The sequence below is a fragment of the Muscardinus avellanarius genome, assembly GCF_963383645.1.
Source record: "Muscardinus avellanarius genome assembly, chromosome: 9".
Taxonomy (NCBI): Eukaryota; Metazoa; Chordata; class Mammalia; order Rodentia; family Gliridae; genus Muscardinus; species Muscardinus avellanarius.
The window spans coordinates 77,954,424-77,974,656 of record NC_137795.1 but is presented as its reverse complement, the minus strand read 5'-3'; the positions used below and the strand labels follow the sequence as shown (position 1 = coordinate 77,974,656).

At 42.1% G+C, this 20,233-nt stretch overlaps 1 protein-coding gene across 1 annotated transcript in view; it reads left to right on the top strand.

Annotated features, from left to right (window-relative positions):
• Positions 1-20,233, top strand: part of WNT2 (Wnt family member 2) — a gene marked incomplete at both ends in the record, with an annotated part of 45,650 nt that overhangs the window by 9,739 nt on the left and 15,678 nt on the right. The window contains one exon of the mRNA XM_080701485.1: positions 15,908-16,172. Within this exon, the coding sequence (XP_080557611.1) occupies positions 15,908-16,172 (265 nt within the window). The remainder of the gene's footprint in view (positions 1-15,907; positions 16,173-20,233) is intronic.

The window sequence follows — 20,233 nt, the reverse complement described above, 5'->3', positions numbered from 1 at the left end:
AAAAAACTCTTGCTTAGCAGATGGAATAAGATGAGTGTGGCCTGAATTGTTTACAAATAGTACCTTTCTTGAACTTTAAAATTCACATTCCTTATTTTAATGAATTTATGAACTTACAGCGATTACTGCCAAGAATATAGACTATGGTTGTGCAATCCTAAAACTATTGGTAATTGCTGCTTGTGCAATGATTTAGATAAAACAATTTCTATTGACCTTTGTTTTGACATTGATAGTGCATGTGTGTATAAGCTATAAAGTGGGGTGTCTTTGATAAGAGTCTGCTGCTTAATTATTCAAACAGCGTATATAGATTAGGATATATAGCTAGATGTCCCTATTTGGAAAGATAAAGGCATACGGTCTTATACTGTTTCCAAAAGAGTTAAAACTTTTCCAAATAAATGTTAATTTTGCTTAATAGGTCATTAGATAATGTTTCAACTCTTTGAGACAATAGATCTTAGCTATAATATTCTAGGCCTTGAATAAACACAACTTTTAATGTGAATCACATGATTGTTCACTGTGTAGAGGTGAACAGCTGTCAGGCCTCAGATATTCTCCTGCCTACTCTGCAAAACTTAGGAGGCTACTTTTGATTGGAATAAAAGTGCACACGCTGACTTTTTAAAATGTGGCTTTAATTAATGGTGGGTGGGCAGACTCCTTCAAGGAGATGCATGATGTCAGTGAATATGAACGGTAATGAGAGTCAGTGTATTGAGATAAACATGCATCTCTAATTCTCTTTATGCGCTCATTAGACCCCAGTCCTTGCCCCCCCTTTGTATCAGCAGAGGTCCGTGGAATCAATACGAGAAGAGCCTAGGCTTGCCTGGGGGCAGGCCTCCTGAGCTGCACCTTCAATTGGCTCTAGAAAACCTCAGCCTCCTGGGGCTGACAGCAACATCAGTCCATTTGTTTCTCTTTTGTACCTTTTAGTACTTTCCAAATTGTCCAATGGGAACATCTGCTTTTAAAACCAAGAGCAGCGATAGTGGGAAACCAATGCATTTAAAAAAAAAAAAAAAGTCATCTATTTCAAGATCATTCCTCAGTTTAGCCAATGTTAAAAGGTAGAACTCAACACTGCCATTCATACCAGGCCTTACTCTCCCTGCCAGTACTAGAGCATCCTAATTCACTTACAGCAGCTGGTTGGAGTACTCTCACGTATTTACTATAATATCATTTAGAGCTTCTGTGCTTTGCAATTATTTATTTTGATCAGAATTTCAGCAGAATGTACAATGGTTTTTTCTTGGTGTTCTCTTGAGCCTCATCTTTTGAGTCTAGTTTTCCATTTCCAAATAAGAATTAAAAAGATAAGTCTACCTGATGAAGACACGTATTTTTAAGAAGAAAATTCTACAACTTCCTTCAGTGGCTCATTTTAAGTCCAAGGAAGCCAAGCTCTGAAAACTTCCAATTTACCCGGGCATGGTGATGCACGCTTGTTATCCCAGCGCTTGGGAGGCTGAGACAGGAGGATCGCACAAGTTCAAAGCCAGCCTCAGCTACTTAGTGAGGCTCTCAGCAACTTAGTGAGACCCTTTTTCCAAATAAAGTATAAAAATAGCTCTGGGAGTATAGCCCGGAGGTAGAAAAGCCCCTGGGTTCCACCCCCAGTACCTCACACACACAAAAAGAATTTCCAAGTTATATTTTAAGATAGATTTAACAAATTACAAGTAAAGGATAACTGGTTCGTATCCACTATTTGTTCCCTTTCATCAGCTTGCAAAAGTATTTTAAATTAGTTGACTCTTTCTTCCAAGATGAAATAGTCACTTCTTTAACATTTTCTAAGAGAATCTATACCGAAGTAATCCACATATCCAAATTGCCCATTTAATCAGTCTAAAAATTCCCATAAGAATGAGAGAACTCTGTAGAAATATTTTCTCCAAAAGATGTTGTTTTACCATAATGGAAACAAAAAGAACATAAAATTTGAGATCAGACCTATTTTAGTATTAATCTCATGATGCCAGTGCCTTTGCTCACAGAATTTCAGTAATTCTCATATGAGAGGTAAAAAGGGAATGTGTGGCAGCATGGGAGGGCGAGTGCAAGGCCAGTAGCAGGGAAACTGGCACAGAGCAGGTGCTCAGGAAGAGGAGTTCCTTCCCCTTGGTGAAGTGATGGTCGTTAGTAACAGGTACAGTTCAATGTGAAGGGGTACATAGTAGGGTGGACTGCTCCATCAGTCTGTAGACTTCCATACAATCTGACACCGTAATAAAAATAGGCAAGTAGTATTTTCTAATTTATAAAGTACCATCAAATACTTTGTTATAGGATCTACCCCAAAGTCCTATGTGAATAAAAAACAATAGTAAGATTTCTACTTTTCAAGTGAGAAACTAGGCTTCAGAAGGATGAGTTGGCCAACCCAGGGTCACATAATCATGAGATGCTGGGCTTGGGGTTCACACTCAGTTGTATTTGCCTGTAGACACTTGTCTACTTTTTCTTATTGTCTCTGTCTATGATCTCTAAGGAAAACAAACATATTCCATATTTAATAAAAGGAAGAAAGCCAGGCATGGTGACACACGCTTGTAATCCCAGTACTTGGGAGGCTGAGAAAGGAGGATTGCAAGTTCACAGCCAGCCTCAGCTACTTAGTGAGGTCCTCCACAATATTTCATATAAAGAATAAAAATAGGGCTATTTAAAAATAAAAAACAGGGCTGTGAGGTAGAATGCTTAGAGGTAGAATGCCCCTGGATTCAATCCCCAGTATGGCAAAAGAGAAACAGAAGAAAGAGGAGGAGGAGGAGGAGGAGGAGGAGGAGGAGGAGGAGGAGGAGAGGAAGAGGAAGAGGGAGAAAGAAACAGCTTCTGCTCTTGAAAGAGTTTAATGATGACTTTGTCCCTGTTGGGTATCTTTACTTCACAGATTTTCTAAAATGAGCATGTATTCACTTTAAGTAATAAGGAGAAAGTTGTTTTAAGGCTGCAAATGTAACTGCTGGTTATTGTGAGCAGCATACCCAAAGCAACATGGCCTTATTTGGGGCAGTCACAAAATTTCAACAAATAGCACTGCAAATTTAAGAACACTAGTCCTAAAGGACTAAAGTTATTAAGGAATTACTTTGGGAAGGGAGCCTTTCTTGGTACTAAGCCAGATGTGAAAAAGAATATGACCAAGAGAAGCCCCTGACCACAACAAACTTCATTTATTCATTCATTCATTGTGGAGCTGGGGACTGAAGCCAGGGGTATTTTACCTCCAAACTATACCCCAACCTTATTTTATTTTTTATTGTGAAACAATAAAACAAGTTCCTGATAATCTACCTAAGTTGCTGAGGCTGGCCTCAAACCTGCAACCCTCCTGTCCCAGCCTCCCAAGTATTGTGATTACAGGCATGTGCCACTGTGCCTGGCAACAAACTAACTTTTAATCGGGGAGACAAGTACAGTGTCATTGCAAGGCAAGTAGTGCAGTGGCATCACAGAAAAGCCCAACTGCCAGTTCTCTGAGGAGATCTCTGAAGGCTGCGTTCCAAAAGAACTGGGTGTTTAAGCGGGAGATAAATATTTCTTGTGGGAAATATTTCTCGTGGGAAATGTTTTTCGGGAGGAAGACACAGAGACAAAGAAAGATACTAGAAAGCCAACTGAACCGCGCACAGCTGTAATCCCAGTATGTGGGAGGCTGAGACAGGAAAATCACAGTTTCAAGACCAGCCTCAGTAACTTGGCAAGACCCCTGTTTCAAAAATAAATTAGTTAATTAACTAATTAATTAAATAAAATAGGGCTGGGATATAGGTCAGAGGTATAATGCCCCTGGTTTCAATCCCCAAGACATCCACAAAAAATACGTACTTGATCGGAAAGCATGCCATGACACTGAGGAATGACCAGGCTCTTAAGGGTGGAGCTCAAGACAAAGTTAAGGGGAGGTAGGAGAGTCAGCCAGGCTTGGAGAGCCTAGAATACCATACAGTGACAATTAGATGTGACTGGGAAGGCAGGAGAAAGCACTTAAACAATGCAGGAGACACTTATGTAGCTAAGTTTCCTTTCTGTGCATTTGTTAATTTCTCTAGAGTCCATGTTCAAGGAGTGATGGATCTCATAGGTCAAGCCTTCTATAATATATCTGAATTAATGACTTAGAAACATATTTACCAGGACAATTGTAAGATTTCTTTCTCCCTGAACTTTACTTTTAGTCTTAAATATGATATGACAAGGTAAGCTTCCTGACATTTATTAATAATAAAATATTAGCATATGGCACCTGTGTTGATACTTATATTTTAATGTAATCATTATTATGTTTATGGTCACTGTACTCAGTAGCTATGCATGTTATCTTGACTGAAGAAGTAGAGAGAATAGGGCTCTGGAATCAGGAAACTGGCTCTAATACTTGGGCACAGCCTTGGACCACTTAGCCTAGGTAGAGTTACCATGTAAAATAAAATACACACACATATGTACTAGGTTTTAAGCAAACCTACGAGGTAGGTACCATTATGATCCACATTTTGCAAATAAGGATACAGGAGTCTAGTAAGGTGGCCAGAACTAGCAAATAAATTAAACATATTTACTAATCGAAATTATCTGAAACCCCAACATAATGGTGCCTTTGTTTCATATGGGAAGAGTTCATAGGCTAAGGGGCTCAGAATATTGTTGCATGTTCTGCTCCAACAAGCATCCCCCCACAAGTTCACTTCTGGGGAGCACTAGGGATGCGTTTGGACTACTGGTATCCAGGGGCAAAGCAGATACTGTTCAGTTCCGTCCACTGAAAATGCTTCCAAAGTAAACAGAAAATGGGTATTATACAAGATGTAAGCGCAACCTTACAGGCAAGGAAATCTGAGTTCTAATAAAGACTTCAAAGACTAGATCCTTTGATACCACTTGAAATGCATAATAAACAAATGGTAGGTCTAACCTCAGAGAACTGGGATCTGATTAAAAGGAAACAATACTCTTAAAAAGTAAGTAATATCAATTGGAAAAAAATGACAAAACCCAACTGGACTACAGAGCCAGAGAGCATTAACCTATTCAGCCTAACCCTCCCTCCAGCAATCATGAGCATCTTTATGGGGCACAGACTGTGCTTCGCGGATATTTGTTTTCTGATTGGTCTCCATAGTTCATAAAGTTAAACACATTTTCAAAAATCAGACCAGACCCGTCAGCCTCACCTCATACATGTTGGTATGTGCTTGATGCTATAGGTCTTTATATACCATATGAATCAAAAAATTACCAGAAGTAAAGTCCCCAAACAGGGAATAACTCTTAACAAAATTGCTACGGTTACATGTAAAGTTCCATTATTAATGGAAAATGTTCCTTAGACCTGCCTCATTAGTCAATTAGAATTATTATATATGCGGTTAGTCAACAGTAGTGTTCTTAAGTCCCACAAATATAAATTCCACACCTTATATTTTCTAGGTAAGCCCACCCACAGTCACTATTTTTAAAGGATGACAGTGCCCAGGAAATCACAATGCCTTATTGAAATTAATAAATGTTTGCATAAGCAAAGCAACTGCACAGTTTGCTAATAAATATTCCTCGTTTTCCTAGTTCCAAAGCTTGTATGGTTGAAGGGCATAAATTGGTCCAATTTTCAGCAATGCCTATCTTAGAGATGGGGACCTGTCAAAAGGATTTAATTGTTAATAAATGTATTTGGCTTGAAGCCAGCATCTGAAAATTAAATAGTATGTTTTTCATGTGTGTGTCCCTCAGGAAATCTGATATGGGACCAGAAATATGTGAGCTGCTTTGTGGAATACACCCAGCTCAGAAGCAAAGTACTCACACTTCTTCAAATGCTCAAGTTTAACTAAATAATGTAGTAAAAACACAGTACATAAAGATCTAAAATACATTCTAAATATGATTTCTAAGCAAGGTCAGTTGTACGTTGGCAAATATTTCACATGGTATAAAGCAGATGGCTTTTTTTTCTGATAGGAATAGAATTAGTCCGATGCAATACAAGGTTCATAAACTTAGCATAATGCAGGTACCTACAAAGAAAAAAGTCTCTTGTTCTGCAAAGAAGTCAAAGGAACACACCTAGGGATTGTTTGGATTCGATCTTCAGAAAAGCTAACTTCAAAAACCATCATTTCATTCTCCTTGGGAGAAGTTCATCTTTTTAACTGACAAAGTAATTCTTTTCAGACTATAATTAGATATGCAAACACTAGGAATAAAAACTTGTAGGGTTCACAGAATCTAGGGAACATGACCTGTAGAGGTTGCCAACCCCAAGCATGAGATACACTCGCGAGTGGGTGGGACAGTGCCTCTACTCTGGTGCGACTGGGCCATCACATATCGGTCACTCACTGCCCAGAGGCCACTACTTCTAGGTGTTTCAACATCCTTATCTGTAAAATAGGGAAAAATAATACCAGATACCTTATATGCTCATGCAGGTTAAGTAAAACAGTGAACATAAAGTGCTTAGCATGGTTTGGTATGTGGTAAGAACCCAATGAATGTTCTGTCTCCTTATGCTCTTGACAATAAGTTGGGGCAGAGAAATAGAAAATATAATTGTTCTATGCACTGCTTGTATATCCATCTCCCATAACTTTTCCTAAAAAACATTCAGACTTCTGTCTCAATGGATATCTAGACGTTCCTTTTTAAAATAAGGGCTTTAATTTTTTTCCCTGAGTTCTAAAAGTAGAAAATAGCCCCTGCACATCAAAAGCCTAACATGCTCAAAAACCAGACTGAAGAGCCACATAAAAGGCCTGCCAAGATTTCAGCACTAAAGCAATGGTGAGCCTATTGAAGAGTTTATGTTGAGAAAAGTTTTACATTAAGTTATTATGAAGCTAACCACCAAAAGAGTACTGTTATCCTTAGAAGTCATCAAATTCACTTGCCTTTTTAAAACATAGCTATATCAAAATAGCAAGTATGTATAGACCGGATGTCAGAGTAAAAATTAGGTGGGATTCAGACAACCGGAGAGGGGGAATGGGTTGATTAAGATTTGTGCTTCCTCCGGGCTTGGTGTCTCAGCATTGGGAGGCTGAGACAGGAGGATCGCGGTTCACAGACAGCCTCAGCTACTTAGTGAGAAGCCCCAGTCTAGAAGAGTAAAGGCAGATTGTGTGGGAGGGGCTGAGAGTCCAGACAGGGCAACAGCCAAGGCGGGACCAAGATGCCTTAAGGAAATTGCAGGTACAGATAAGCACTGGAGAGAAGCATGAAAACTGATATTAACTAAAAAATCCACATAGGAATCAAGAACCCCATCCCTGCCGTCTGCTCATGAACAGACTCCTGCAAATCTGGCATTTGGTCTCCCAGGCCTTCTGTCTTAAAAAGTGCCTAATATAATAGCCAGTGCCTGCTCACTCACGAGAACGCATGGTCCACAAGCCACACTTACGTAACCACCAAAAAAATAAAAAATAAAATAAAAATAAAATCCCCACCACCACACACAACACTAGGGATTGAACCCCCAGGTGCTTTCCCACTGAGCTACAGCCCCAGTTGGAGTAGCTGGAATTACAGGCACACATTGCCACACCTCGCTCTGAACGCCTTTTTACCACTTTATTCTTAAATGCGAAGAGACAGACTGAGGATTACCATATGTTAGATTAACTTCAGCAGCATAAGTGAAAAAGACCAAAATTTGCAGGAAAATGATCTCAGGGGAAGGGGGCAGTAATCCAGGAATGAGAAAAGAACTTTTTAAAAGCCTAATAAGTCTCATCACAGAGACTCAAGGCTTTGAAGCCAGCCGTGATGATGCACACCTGTAAAATCAATACTTCACCATAGTTAGAAAAGTTGTTTCCACTCTTACTACTTGGAGAAGCCTGAATCAGAGGATGCTTCATGAGAAAACGGTACTTCCAGGCAGCACACGGTGCCAAGGCTGGACACGGGAGCCCAGGTCGGATGATGGGAGCTGACTTCAACTCATCCTCTCTGCAGGCTCCCAAGTCCCCAAAGAGAAGTGACCTGGGCCCCACAGGTCCTACCCCTTCCTCTTAACTCACCAGTTGGATAAGTCACTTCTCCTCTGAAGAGAACTAAATAAGGAGGTAGGGAGAGCCAGAAATAAAATTTCTTCCATTTCTGCTGGAATTTCTTCTTCAAGAAGCCAAGAAGAAAGTACTGAGAGGATAAGACAGAAATTATAGGGGCCATAGAGGATTGATTCAGAAGGCTTGGCAAGTAACTAATTAGGATACCATAAAGAAAGACTTTTTAAAAAGTGAAGGGAAAGAATATATTAAAGAGAATGCCTCAGTGCTCAGGAACCTGAGAGTCCAGCTTGAAAGGGCCTGCTGAGTGTTAGGCAAGATTAATGAGGAAAAAAAATTCCTGAGATGTGATATTTCAGAACATAAAGAATGTGGGAAAGATTTGAGATGCTTTCATGGGGGATAAATACAAAGTGAAATGTAAACAAAAACAAATCCATTTTCAAAGAATCAGCTAGATGTCACATTTCTCATCTGCAACACTACCACAAGCCTTCAGGGCTATACCTTCGGAGTTTTGAGGGGAATTTATTTTCAATCCAGAATTCTATACCCAGCCAAGCTATTAATCAAGTTTGAAGGATGAATGAAGATATCTTAGACATGCAAGAATTCAGAAAATGCATCCTCCATGCCCTTTGAAGGAGTTACTCAAGATTGTGCTGCAGCAAATGAAAAGAATCAACCAAGAAGAGATGTGGGATCTAGGAGAGAGTGTGTTCAGCACAGGAAGAGGGCTGGTATTAGGTCTCAGCTGTGGAACCAGTTCAGGTTTGAACAAGAGGAGGAAGGATGGTGGACCTCCCGGGAAATGAGGAGAGGCAATAGAGAAGGTGGGATGATTGTGAGAACAGAAAGCATGAAGTTATAGCCAATATAACTGGTAGTAAGTAAAATGAGAAAACGCCAAACTTCGCTCCAATAACATCCTCATTGACAGGTTGTGATATTGAACTAGAGATAATAAAATGCAGTCCTGGCACAGTACTGCACTTGGCTGTGCAGTTAACAATACAGTCATCCCTTAGTTTCTGTGGGGGAATGAATCCCGGGATCCCCCTGTGGATACCCAAGTCCAAAGATGTCCAAATTCCTCATATAAAAATGGTATAGTATTTGCATTTCCTATGCATATCTTCCCATATATCTTAAATCATCGCAAGATTATTTATAATACCTCAAACAATGTAAATGACATGTAAATAGCTGGTATACTGTACTGCTTAAGGAATAATGATAAGAAAAATTCTGCACATGTTCAACATGGACACAACCATCATTGGCCTAACTGCACAGTACATGAACAAGGTGCGTGGGAACGATGCTCTAATAGTGAGTCCCGAGAGAGGCAGGATGGGGTGGCGGAGGCTATAGTGGGGTGTGCTGACTTATCACTTCATTCCCATGGATTCAGCATAGTACTGTGCACGTGGAAATTCCAGTTTTGCTTTCAGAAACTTTCTGGAAATTTTTCCCCAAATATTTTCAATCTGTGATCGGTTCAATCTAGGGATATGGAGGTCCTACTGCATTATACCGATGTCATTGTTTTCCATTTATAGAATCAACATCTAGACAGGTGGTGGGAGAACAGAGGTCCTCTGCTTTGGTCACTCATTCTTTTATTGCCCAGATCATATGTCACCAGCCCCTCCATCAGCGGCAGTGAGTGGAAAGCTCCCCAGCTCCTCACTCAGCACCTCAGAGACCACAGGAGCCCCCCACCAATGCAGCCGGCTCCCCTGCTGAGCCCTATCAACCCATCCACCCATGAGCAATTGGTTTTAACCTCACCAGCTACAACCTGCCTTTCATTCTTTCCAAAGGAGCAGTAGCAGAGGTTGGTACTTGCGGCAAAGTTTTCTTGGCGGTTCAGACATTTTGGAGGTGTAGCTTAGGAAACAACTTCTAATTCAATGGTCAGTTTTCCCTATTCCTAGAAATGTAATGCCAGCCCCCGCCATGGGCATTTCTCTCCCTTCATAGTCCTCTTCCCTCCCCCTGCCAGGGCACAGGGTTTCTTACCTTGTCTCCTGCAGTCCTGAGTTTGGACGCCATGCTCAGCCTTGGCTGTGGGTTAAAATCACCAAGAAACTGCAAGTACTATCCAGGCCTGGGCTCCTCACCCACCCAAGGTTCTGACTTACTCAGTCTGGGGTGGAGAGGTCAGCTGGAAATGATCCCCAGGTGATTCTGTTGATCCCCAGGTGGTTCTTTTGAACCACGGCACCACGCTTTTTAGTTGACCAGAAACAATCCTTGAATTTTTGTCTCAACTCTGTGTGGTAGTTTGACCGTCATTCCCGCTCTTTTCAGACCCTGCAATCCCCCATGGCTGCATCCAGGTTGCAAAAGAACGTTTCTTCTTTTCCTCCTCCATATAGACACATATATGCAGATTTTTCTGTGGTACTGATTACTAGTCAATTGAACATCTGTTTGTCCTTTTTAGTAGTTTGTATTTCTTCTGTGAATTGCCTACTTAATAAATTTTCAATGACTATTAGTTTGGAAAATACAATGTAAATTTTCTCTTATTTTTTCTCTGTCTCCCCTATTCCCATTGTAACAGGCCTAAAATATCATCCCAGCCAATCGTTATTTATATGAATGAACAGAAACATAATATGCATAATTCAGAATTTCCAAATATCATAATGTGATTATATTAGGATTTTAAATGTGTCCTTAGGAAAAAATCACAGATCCGGGAGGCAAACATGTCATTTTTATTATTGTTTTTATTCAGTACTGGGGATGGAATTCAAGGGTGTGCTACCTCTGCAATTATAGGCACGAGCCACCACATTGAGCTTGAGAGTAAAATATATCAGTCCACACCTTCTTTCTGCCTCTGTCTATCTGACTCTAGGGCTTTTACTATTCTCAATGAGCCCTCATTTTCCTAACTGTAAAATGAAAATAATAACTGACTTTGCCTAATTAATTGTATAAAATAATATGTGTTAACCATTAGATATGGAGACTGGAACATAGTTAAGCATCTGATAAATGGCTGTTATTGTGATACTGTTGTTATATCTTTGGAATATTGAAATTCAGTAGTCACTGAATGAGGAATCCTCATTGTGAGTTCCGTGGTCCCATGTCTTCCTTTTACCTCAACTACTCCAGAATAGGCCATTCAGGTTTAGGTGCCAAATTTCAAATCTGAGAATCAGCAAACAGGAGACACAGAGGTAGCCTCAAATGTGATAGAGCATGGATGGACTGTGTGTTAACAATGTGGGCTGGAGACGTGAGCAAACCCAGCTAGAGAAGGTGTCTCACTGCCTGCAAGGTTAATTGTTGGATAAATCCCATTATTACTACACAATCACCAATAAAAGTATATGTAGACTAATATATATATATATATATATCTGACCTTGGTACCATGTGACATACTTTCAGATGCTAGTGGCAGACCCTGAGGAAAATAATGTGGAGAACCTATTATCTTGGGTTACAATAAGTATAGAGTCAGGGCAGGGCCCAGCTGGGTTTATTCAGCAACTCAGCAATGTCCTTCAGATCCCAGTTCTGACATTTCTCAAATCGAGCTTAGTGTTTTGTCCTACATTGACTTCCCTCATGCCCCAAGGAGGCCCCTGTGAAGAATAGCATCTAAAGACAGAAAATGCTTTTCTCCTTAGGTGCCTCTTTTAAAAAGTAAAGACATCTCTCTTACAAGTCCCCCAAAGATTTCTTCTATCAGTCACATTAGCCCAAATTGAATCATTGTATTTTCATGCTGAGATAAATCAGTAGCAGGACAGTGAGATGACTATTCTAGATTTTAGAGTCAAAGAGAGCCCTATTTAGAGCATGCAGACACCCATCACCCTAACAAAACTGTTAAGAAGAGAAGAAGTCCAGATGAGCAACAGTTTCTGGCACTACCATGTGCATTTGTAAGGATTTATAACTTATATTTTGAGCTAATATGCAGATCCTTCCATTAATCATGCAAAAATAATAGCTTTGAAGCTTTCTACCTAGAAATTGCATTACAAAGAGAGGATGGTAATATTTCCCATCATTCTTGGGACTAGAAGTATGGCTTAGCAAACACCTGTGATGTGCAGATATGGAGAGAGGGATACGTGGTGCAGCTAATTCCAGAGAGGAAGTTCACTCTGAGACATCCTTTAAAGTTGCCAGGTCCCAGCCAGGCACAGTGGCACATGCCTGTCATGCCAGTACTTGGGAGGCAAGACATCACAGGTTTGAGACCAGCCTCGGCAACTTAGCAAGACTGTCTTTCAAAATAAAAATTAAAAGCCAGGCGTGGTGGTGCACACTTGTAATCCCAGCATTTGGGAGGCTGAGACCAGAGGATCGCGGTTCGTGGACCTCAGCTACTAAGTGAGGCTCTTTGCAACTCAGTGAGACCTGGTTTCAAAATAAAGAATAAAAGCTGGACCTGGTGGTGCACGCTTGTAATCCCTGTGCTTGGGGGGGCTGAGACAGGAGGATCGCACAGGTTCAAAGCCAGCCTCAGCTACTTAGTGAGGCTCTCAGCAACTTAGTGAGATCCTGTTTCCAAATAAAAATATAAAATAGGTCTGGGAGTATAGCCCAGAGGTAGAAAGCCTCTGTACCACACACACAAAAAAAAAAAAAAAAAATAGGGCTGGGGATGGGATTGGAGGTAGAATGCCCCTGGGTTCCATCCCCAGTCCCGCATAAATAAATAAATAAATAAATAAATAAATAAATAAATAAATAAATAAAATAAAAAGGGCTGGGAAGCCAGGTGTGGTGGCACAAACTTGTAATCCCAGCATTTGAAAGGCTGTAACAGGAGGATCATAGACAGCCTCAGCTACTTAGTGAGGCCCTTTGCAACTTTGAGACCTTGTTTCAAAATAAAGAATAAAAAACAGGGCTGGAGGTGTTATCTTGGAAGTAGAATGCCCCTGGTTCTACCCCCCAGTACTGTAAAAGGGGGGATGGCTGGGAGTGTAGCTCAGAGGTAGAATATCCCTGGGTTCAATCTCCAGCACCACCAATAAGAAAAAGAGGCCAGGTTCCTACTACGCGGAGAGCAGAGCAGAGCTAATGGCCCTCTTCCTGCTGGCTTCTCCGGCCTGGCCCTTTGGCTCCTACAACAGAGGCAGCGCTGGAAACAGCATCTGAGTGCAGTGATGAGGCCCCACCTGGGAGAAGCCAGCACAACAGTGACAGGACCCAGCAACCCAGGGCCATTGAGATGTTTTGACTGTAGTTGCTCCTTATGCTCTTGACACATTTCTAGACACTTAGACAAACCAGAGCATTTCTGGAACGAAGAACATCTCTGAACTCTGGTTCTACTGTAACCTTGGTCAGAAACTGAGGTGACAAAAGAGACAAAACCAAGTCATACCCTAAGGCAAAAATAAAAAACTACCTGGAGTGAGGCCAGTGGGGAGGGGCAGCCTGGAAGGATCAGTGTGTGTGTGTGTGTGTGTGGTGTGGGGACAGTGGGGATGGTGGGGAGGGGGCTGCACTGCACGCTAGGGCCACCTACCCACACCCAACCAATTATATAGAAATCTCAGGAAGAAGGCAGAGCAAAGCTGAAACTCCTACTTCTAAGTTCTCAGAAATAGCTGCCCTTGAAATTTGTTCAGAGTAGCACTGCAGGGGATATCATCAAGAGGATTACTGCATTTGCCTGAGCCCTCACACTAGACACCCTCTGACTTGGGGATGCAAATCCATCAGTACAAAGGCTTCTCCTCCACTCTGTTACTGAGGACCAAAGCCACTATCAGGGAGATCTCCAGGGCTAGTGGGGGAGACCACAGCACCCTTTTCTTTTGCATCTCATCGTGTCTATGGTCATAGCCCCTCATCACCAGTATACTGTTAAAAGCTCTTATTAAAATAACTTGGGGAACATAAACGTAACAGGAAATTAGTGCTCACTAGTGGGGGAGAAATAAATGGCAATTGTTGAAGCAATGGATCTTAAAAAAAAGGAACAAGGGAAGTTTTGAGCAGCAAGCATGCTCTTAAAAAGCATGTTGGAGAAATCCATGTATGTGAGTGTTCTATGAATGGAGGAGACTTCAGAACCTGGGTTTCCTCCACCCACTCCACACCCCAGGCCTGGAGCTGGGGCAAGTCACATTCCCTTCTTCCCTAGGTGATCCTCGGTTTCCTTATCTGTAAAATCTGAAGAGCAGTCGCTCAGGGCAGGGCAGTTGTGAGGACCAAGGGTGCAGATATCTCTTCTCTTGGAACAGGATGGGACAGCTCACCAAGTAGCTCTGGGTTTGACAAGTCACCAGTGGCCCTGCGTTTGGTGCAGCCCAAGATCAAAGCAAAAATCTTCTCTGGGTAGTTCTGGGGTTCACCTGCCCCTCCCTCTCCACAGGCCTCACATCCACAGAGAAGAGGCCGTCACCTCAGAAGCCAGACAAGATGGGCTTGTCCCAGTTTCCATTGCTTCCTCTTTAAGAAAGAACAGAGCAAGCTCAGCCCGTCACCTAAGCAGGGTATGTGGCCAGAGTTGAGGTGATTCTCCCCACTTCTTGTCAGCTTCAGTATAGCTGGCTCTGTCCTGCACTGGCTCTGTGCCTTTTGGTAAGAGCTTTGCCCTCCCTAGGCCATGTTCCTCATCTGAAAAATAAAAAATGGTGGTCCAGAGCTGTTGTGATGCCTAAAAGATTACTGAGACAGAGGACGTACAGTGTTCTCACGGTGCCTGGATCACAAAGCAGTCCTACGTAGCAACCATGACTATTGCTGGGTCATTGAAAGATTAAGACTTAGCAACTGCTTTGCAAATATTCTTTGAGTACAGGGGAAGCATTCCAATTTGAAAATCTGAAATGCAAAATATTCCCAAATCTGAAACATTCTGAGCACTGACATGATGCCCTGTGACAGGTCGCAGTCAAAATACAGGCATGCTAAAATAGCATGTAAAATACCTTCAGGCTATGGGTAAAAGGTGTCTATGAAACGTAAATGAACTGCGTGTTTAGACTTGAGTCCCATCCCCAAGACATCCAATTGTGTATCTGCAAATGTTTCAAAATCTAAAACACTCCCAGTCCCAAGCATTTTAGATAAAAAAAAAAAAAAAATATATATATATATATATATATATATATATATATATATGCTGGAGATTACCTCTGAGTTACACTCCTAGCCTCTTTTCTTTTTTATTTTGTAACAGGGTGTCACTAAGTTGCTGAAAGTCTCCATAAGTTGAGGCTGGCTTGGAAATTTTGATCCTCCTGTCTTAGCCTCCCAAGTACTAAGATTACAGGGAAGTGCCACTGCACCCAGCCAATGATACATATTTTTAAAATAATAAATCTATGTTTACTTATGTTTTTGTGTGGTACTGGTGATGGAACCCAGGGGCTTTTCTACCTCTAGGTTATATTCCCAGACCTATTTTATATTTTATTTGGAAACAGGGTCTCACTAAGTTACTCAGAGCCTTACCAAGTAGCTGAGGCTGGCTTCGAACCTGTGGGATCCTCCTGTCTCAGTCTCCCAAGCGTTGGTATTACTAGCGTACGCCACCATTCCCGGCGCTATGTTTATTTTTTAAATACTCTAACTCATTCTCTCAATCTTCAAACTGTCCACGTACCCTATTAAATAGTGAGCTTTTTGTGACACTGACAGTCAATATGGTTCAAAGTTAGGCTGTTTCCCTTCCTCTCTACCACTATCCCTGTCTGCTGCAGTCAGCACTGTGAGGTTAGAATAAAGTGGCCAGCAAGCAACCAGGGATGCTCCAACCTCTTCTTGGAATAAGCCCAGGCTCCGGGGTCCTGGGTACCACTCTGCTTGCTTGAAGGTAAGGAAAGTTGCATGATGCATCTGAGCTCAAGGCCCCTTGTTAAACTTACACATGTCTCCCGCAGGCTGTGAAAAGGTTTCTGAAACAAGAATGTAAGTGCCACGGCGTGAGTGGCTCGTGCACCCTGCGGACATGCTGGCTGGCCATGGCCGACTTCAGAAAGACAGGCGATTATCTGTGGAGGAAGTACAACGGAGCCATCCAGGTGGTCATGAACCAGGATGGCACTGGCTTTACTGTGGCTAACAAGAGGTTTAAGAAGCCAACGAAAAATGACCTCGTGTATTTTGAGAATTCTCCAGACTACTGTATCAGGGACCGAGAGGCAGGTAAGTGCAAAGACTTCTTTCAACCATCAGTGACCCACAATTTAAATGAGGTTCATCCATACTCCACAGTTTGACGGTCTATGTTTTCAGCCTGTCCTTTCTTTCCTCCTCTCTCTCTCTCTCTCTCTCTCTCTCTCTCTCTCTCTCTCTCTCTCTCTCTCTCTCTCTCTCTCTCTGTGTGTGTGTGTGTGTGTGTTTAAAATATGTTTATTGTCCTTTAAAGGGGTTCAGGGTTTGGTTTTAAATCAGGCTACACACCTTTTATCGATCTGACATTCCTCTCACCATGTTAAATGGCTTCAGCTAGCAATACTTGAGGTTCATCCATACTCCACAGTTTGACGGTCTATGTTTTCAGCCTGTCCTTTCTTTCCTCCTCTCTCTCTCTCTCTCTCTCTCTCTCTCTCTCTCTCTCTCTCTCTCTCTCTCTCTCTGTGTGTGTGTGTGTGTTTAAAATATGTTTATTGTCCTTTAAAGGGGTTCAGGGTTTGGTTTTAAATCAGGCTACACACCTTTTATCGATCTGACATTCCTCTCACCATGTTAAATGGCTTCAGCTAGCAATACTTCATGAAATTCAAAGGGAGAGTTTTAAGTCTAAGGGGGGAAATCTACCTTTAAGAACAATCAACATTCGTTTGTAATCTAAAACTAAAATGAGGGCTAATATTTCATGTGGTTTGTATACCCTTCTCACGTCGCACCAGGAGTAATTCTCCTAACTCATCTGCCTGTCTTCATTGTAAGTGCAGACTACCATCCTCATATTCTGAGCTCATGAAGCTCTGATTGGTACTGGGGATTGAACCCAGGGGCATTCTACCTCCAAGTTACACCCCCAGTCCTATTTCATTCTCTGTTTGGAAACAGGTTCTTGCTAAGTTGCTGAGGCTGGCTTCGAACTTGCAATCCTCCTGTCTCAGCCTATCAAGTACTGCTATTAATGTTTCACCACACCTGGGTTTTTCTAATTCCTACTGAGACTGTGTAGAAAGCTCTCCTGAGCAACCAGGGAAGCGCACTGATAAAGTGCAGGTTCTGGAGAAATGGGACCCTAACAAGAATGTCTATGGCACAAACTCAAAATATGCAGATTAGCAAAATTCTTCAGCCTGGGCCAAGTTTTGTTTAGTGGACTCTATGTAGCCACCCAGCATCTATCATGAGATCCTCAAGCTGGAAGGAGGGCAGCTTTGCAATTCACCCCCACCCTTACAAATTCTACCTCTGTGACTGTGAAAAAGGGTCCCTGGAACTTTAAATTTAGCCTCTTCTGAAATCTGCCCCCCTTCATGTTCCCCTGGCCTTTTCACTATGCTTAGAAGTTGCTGACCACTCAGAAGTAAGGATTTGTCCCTCCTCTCTTGGCCATAGGTGGGCAATGTGTAAAGGCTGTGTAGGAGGCACCTCATTTGTTAATACCACACCCTTCCCTTCTAACTTGCACCTTCTCTGTCTTGAACTCACTCAAAGAGCGACTCTGTCAGCCTTGATATAGTGGCTGCTCCCACCTGTCTGGTTTTATCCAAGAGCACTCTCCACCCCTCACCCCTCCTGATCAACACCCAACTCTAGGCTTAGCTCCTTCTTTGCAAAGACTCTGGTATAAACTAAGAATGAGTCAAATAAGTCTAAGTAAACAGGCGTGATGGGAGCCAAGACCCCACTTTTGTTCAAGCCAATATCTAAATAGAAAGCAAGGGAGTTCAATATCAGGGGGCGGGGGAATCCTCTAAACTCAGAGTTTGCTTTTTGTGTCAAAATAATTACAAAAGAATCAGTAAGACAGTACAGGTGGCAGCAAGCTCCTAATGTTAGATGGGCCAAGAGGCAAGATTGCCAGGGAGCAGCATGAGAAAGCCCAAGCCCGTTTTTTGCCCTAGAGTGGTTGAGTTTTCCTCATGGTTTGCTAGCTAGCTCTCTGAGCACGGAAGCAGGTTTGTACATGCAGCCTATGGATTAATGACTGCGGAACGCAGGGACCAGACGCTGTGCCCCACTGCATTCCTGACGTGCTTTTACGAGTCATCCTACCTGTCAGGCCAAAGTTTCAGCCTATCCTCTATGCAACCTGTACTTTGATACAAAATTGTCCCAGGGGTATGGCTCCCCTTCTGCCTTTAATTAGATGCTTAGTCTCTGCTCCTTCAAACGAGACTTGGAGATGATGATATTATAATTATTTTAGCTCCTATGAATTGACTACTGTGTGCCAATTATGAGACTAGATCATCACACACATGGTCTTGTTGAATCTGTGGTGCAGCCCTATGACATCAATGGATTGGAACTAGTTACTAAAAAAAAGATAAGAAGAGGGACACACCTAGATGGTCAACAACAACCAAAAGCCAAATTCACATCTTAATTTGTGAAGTCAGATAAGCAGACCACTGTACAGATAAGAAAAGCCAATGACCAGCTCATAATCTCCCGGGGAGGAGGGAACAGGCATCTAACTCTATGGCCTGTGCTTCCAACCTGAAACTGCACGTTCACCTCGCCTGTCTCCCAAGCTGGGATTTCTAAAAGACCAAGCTTGAAAAGCAAGAACTTTGTGTCGAATATCAGGGTACCTGCCTCCCACCACGTCTTCTCTGGGGCTTCAGATTGAGGCAAACAATTATACTTGATGACGACCTCCTGTCTCTAGAACATGTCGTGACATGAAGACCATACTTTTCTGTTTCCCACATGGGGGATTCTAAATCTCATTCCTGTTGCTTCTTCAAGTTACTAAATTATTGTTCCACACTTTGCTCTCCCTATTCCCTGTATAGAGCAGAATTCTATTTCTTTTTCTTTCCTCTTTTTTTTTCTTTTTCTTTTTTTTTTTTTTTTTTGCGGTACTGGGGATGGAATATAGGGACATTCTACTTCCAATCTACACCCCAGCCCCATTTTTTATTCTTTATGCTGAAACAGGGTCTCACTGAGTTGCAGAGGGCCTCACTAAGTAGCTGAGGCTGGCTGCAAACCATGATCCTCCTGTCTCAGCCTCCCAAATGCTGGGACTACAAGTGCGCACCACCACACCCAGCTTATTTCTCAATTCTAAAATAACAGACATTCTGCACACAAGGGCTTGGTCTGCCTTCACTCCTTGACTCTTTCAAAAAGTCTGTAATGCATGTTATTATCCCATTCTATGGGAGAGGAACTGATCTTCCAAGAGGTGAAGAATTTTGCCCAAGGACTCGCAGTAGATAAGAGGTGAATGGAGGACTTTCATCTCTCCTTTCCACCATTTCCTCTGGCTTCAGCCACACTAGGCACAGCACATTTTTAGCTTATCTGACTTAAAACTTTTAGTTCTTGGTTGGTTCTGATGAAGTAGGACCCACCCTGATCTTTTTTGTAAGTAACCAGTTCCAAAATATTGGATCAGATTTCCAGTAAGACTCCTAGATTATTTGTAAATTATGTCACACCCTTTTCAGCGGAGCCTAAGAAAAAACAGAATCATCTGTGCACACCTCTCAATATTCCTTTTCAGTTCTATTGACCACAGATGATTGTTTTAGTGAAAATACGATTCAGGATGTTTGATATCTTGCTGGCTAACTTGTTAAAGGAGTGTTTGTTTCATCATTTATATTTGAAGTCAAGGACCAATAGCCCGAGGTGTGAGATACAGGCATTCTCTGAGAAATTCTGTGTCCCGTATCTCTTTGGTGGACCTGGGTTCTGGTTGTGTGACTGCTGGCTTTGTAAAGATGAGACCTCACATGGCTGGGATAAATTTCTGTGGCATGTGCTCTAGCAAGTCAGTCGAAACAGTTCAAAAATTTCAGGATATGGAGTCATTCTGGAGTAGCCTCTGACCTCTATTTGTGGGAGCAAAGAGATATGACAAAGAATTCTGATACCTGTGAGAAAGGAGGCTTCCTGCTTCCTAACAATAGATGCAGGAGCCTTTCTATTCTGGAAAATGAGGGTGCTGGGTCCATGCTAACACTCTCTTCATCTATATTAAGGACCTACGCAGCACACGTGTGTACATGTGTAGCTGAGTGAGCATGCATCGAGGGACCCTCTCCCCTGCACCAGAGTCATATTAG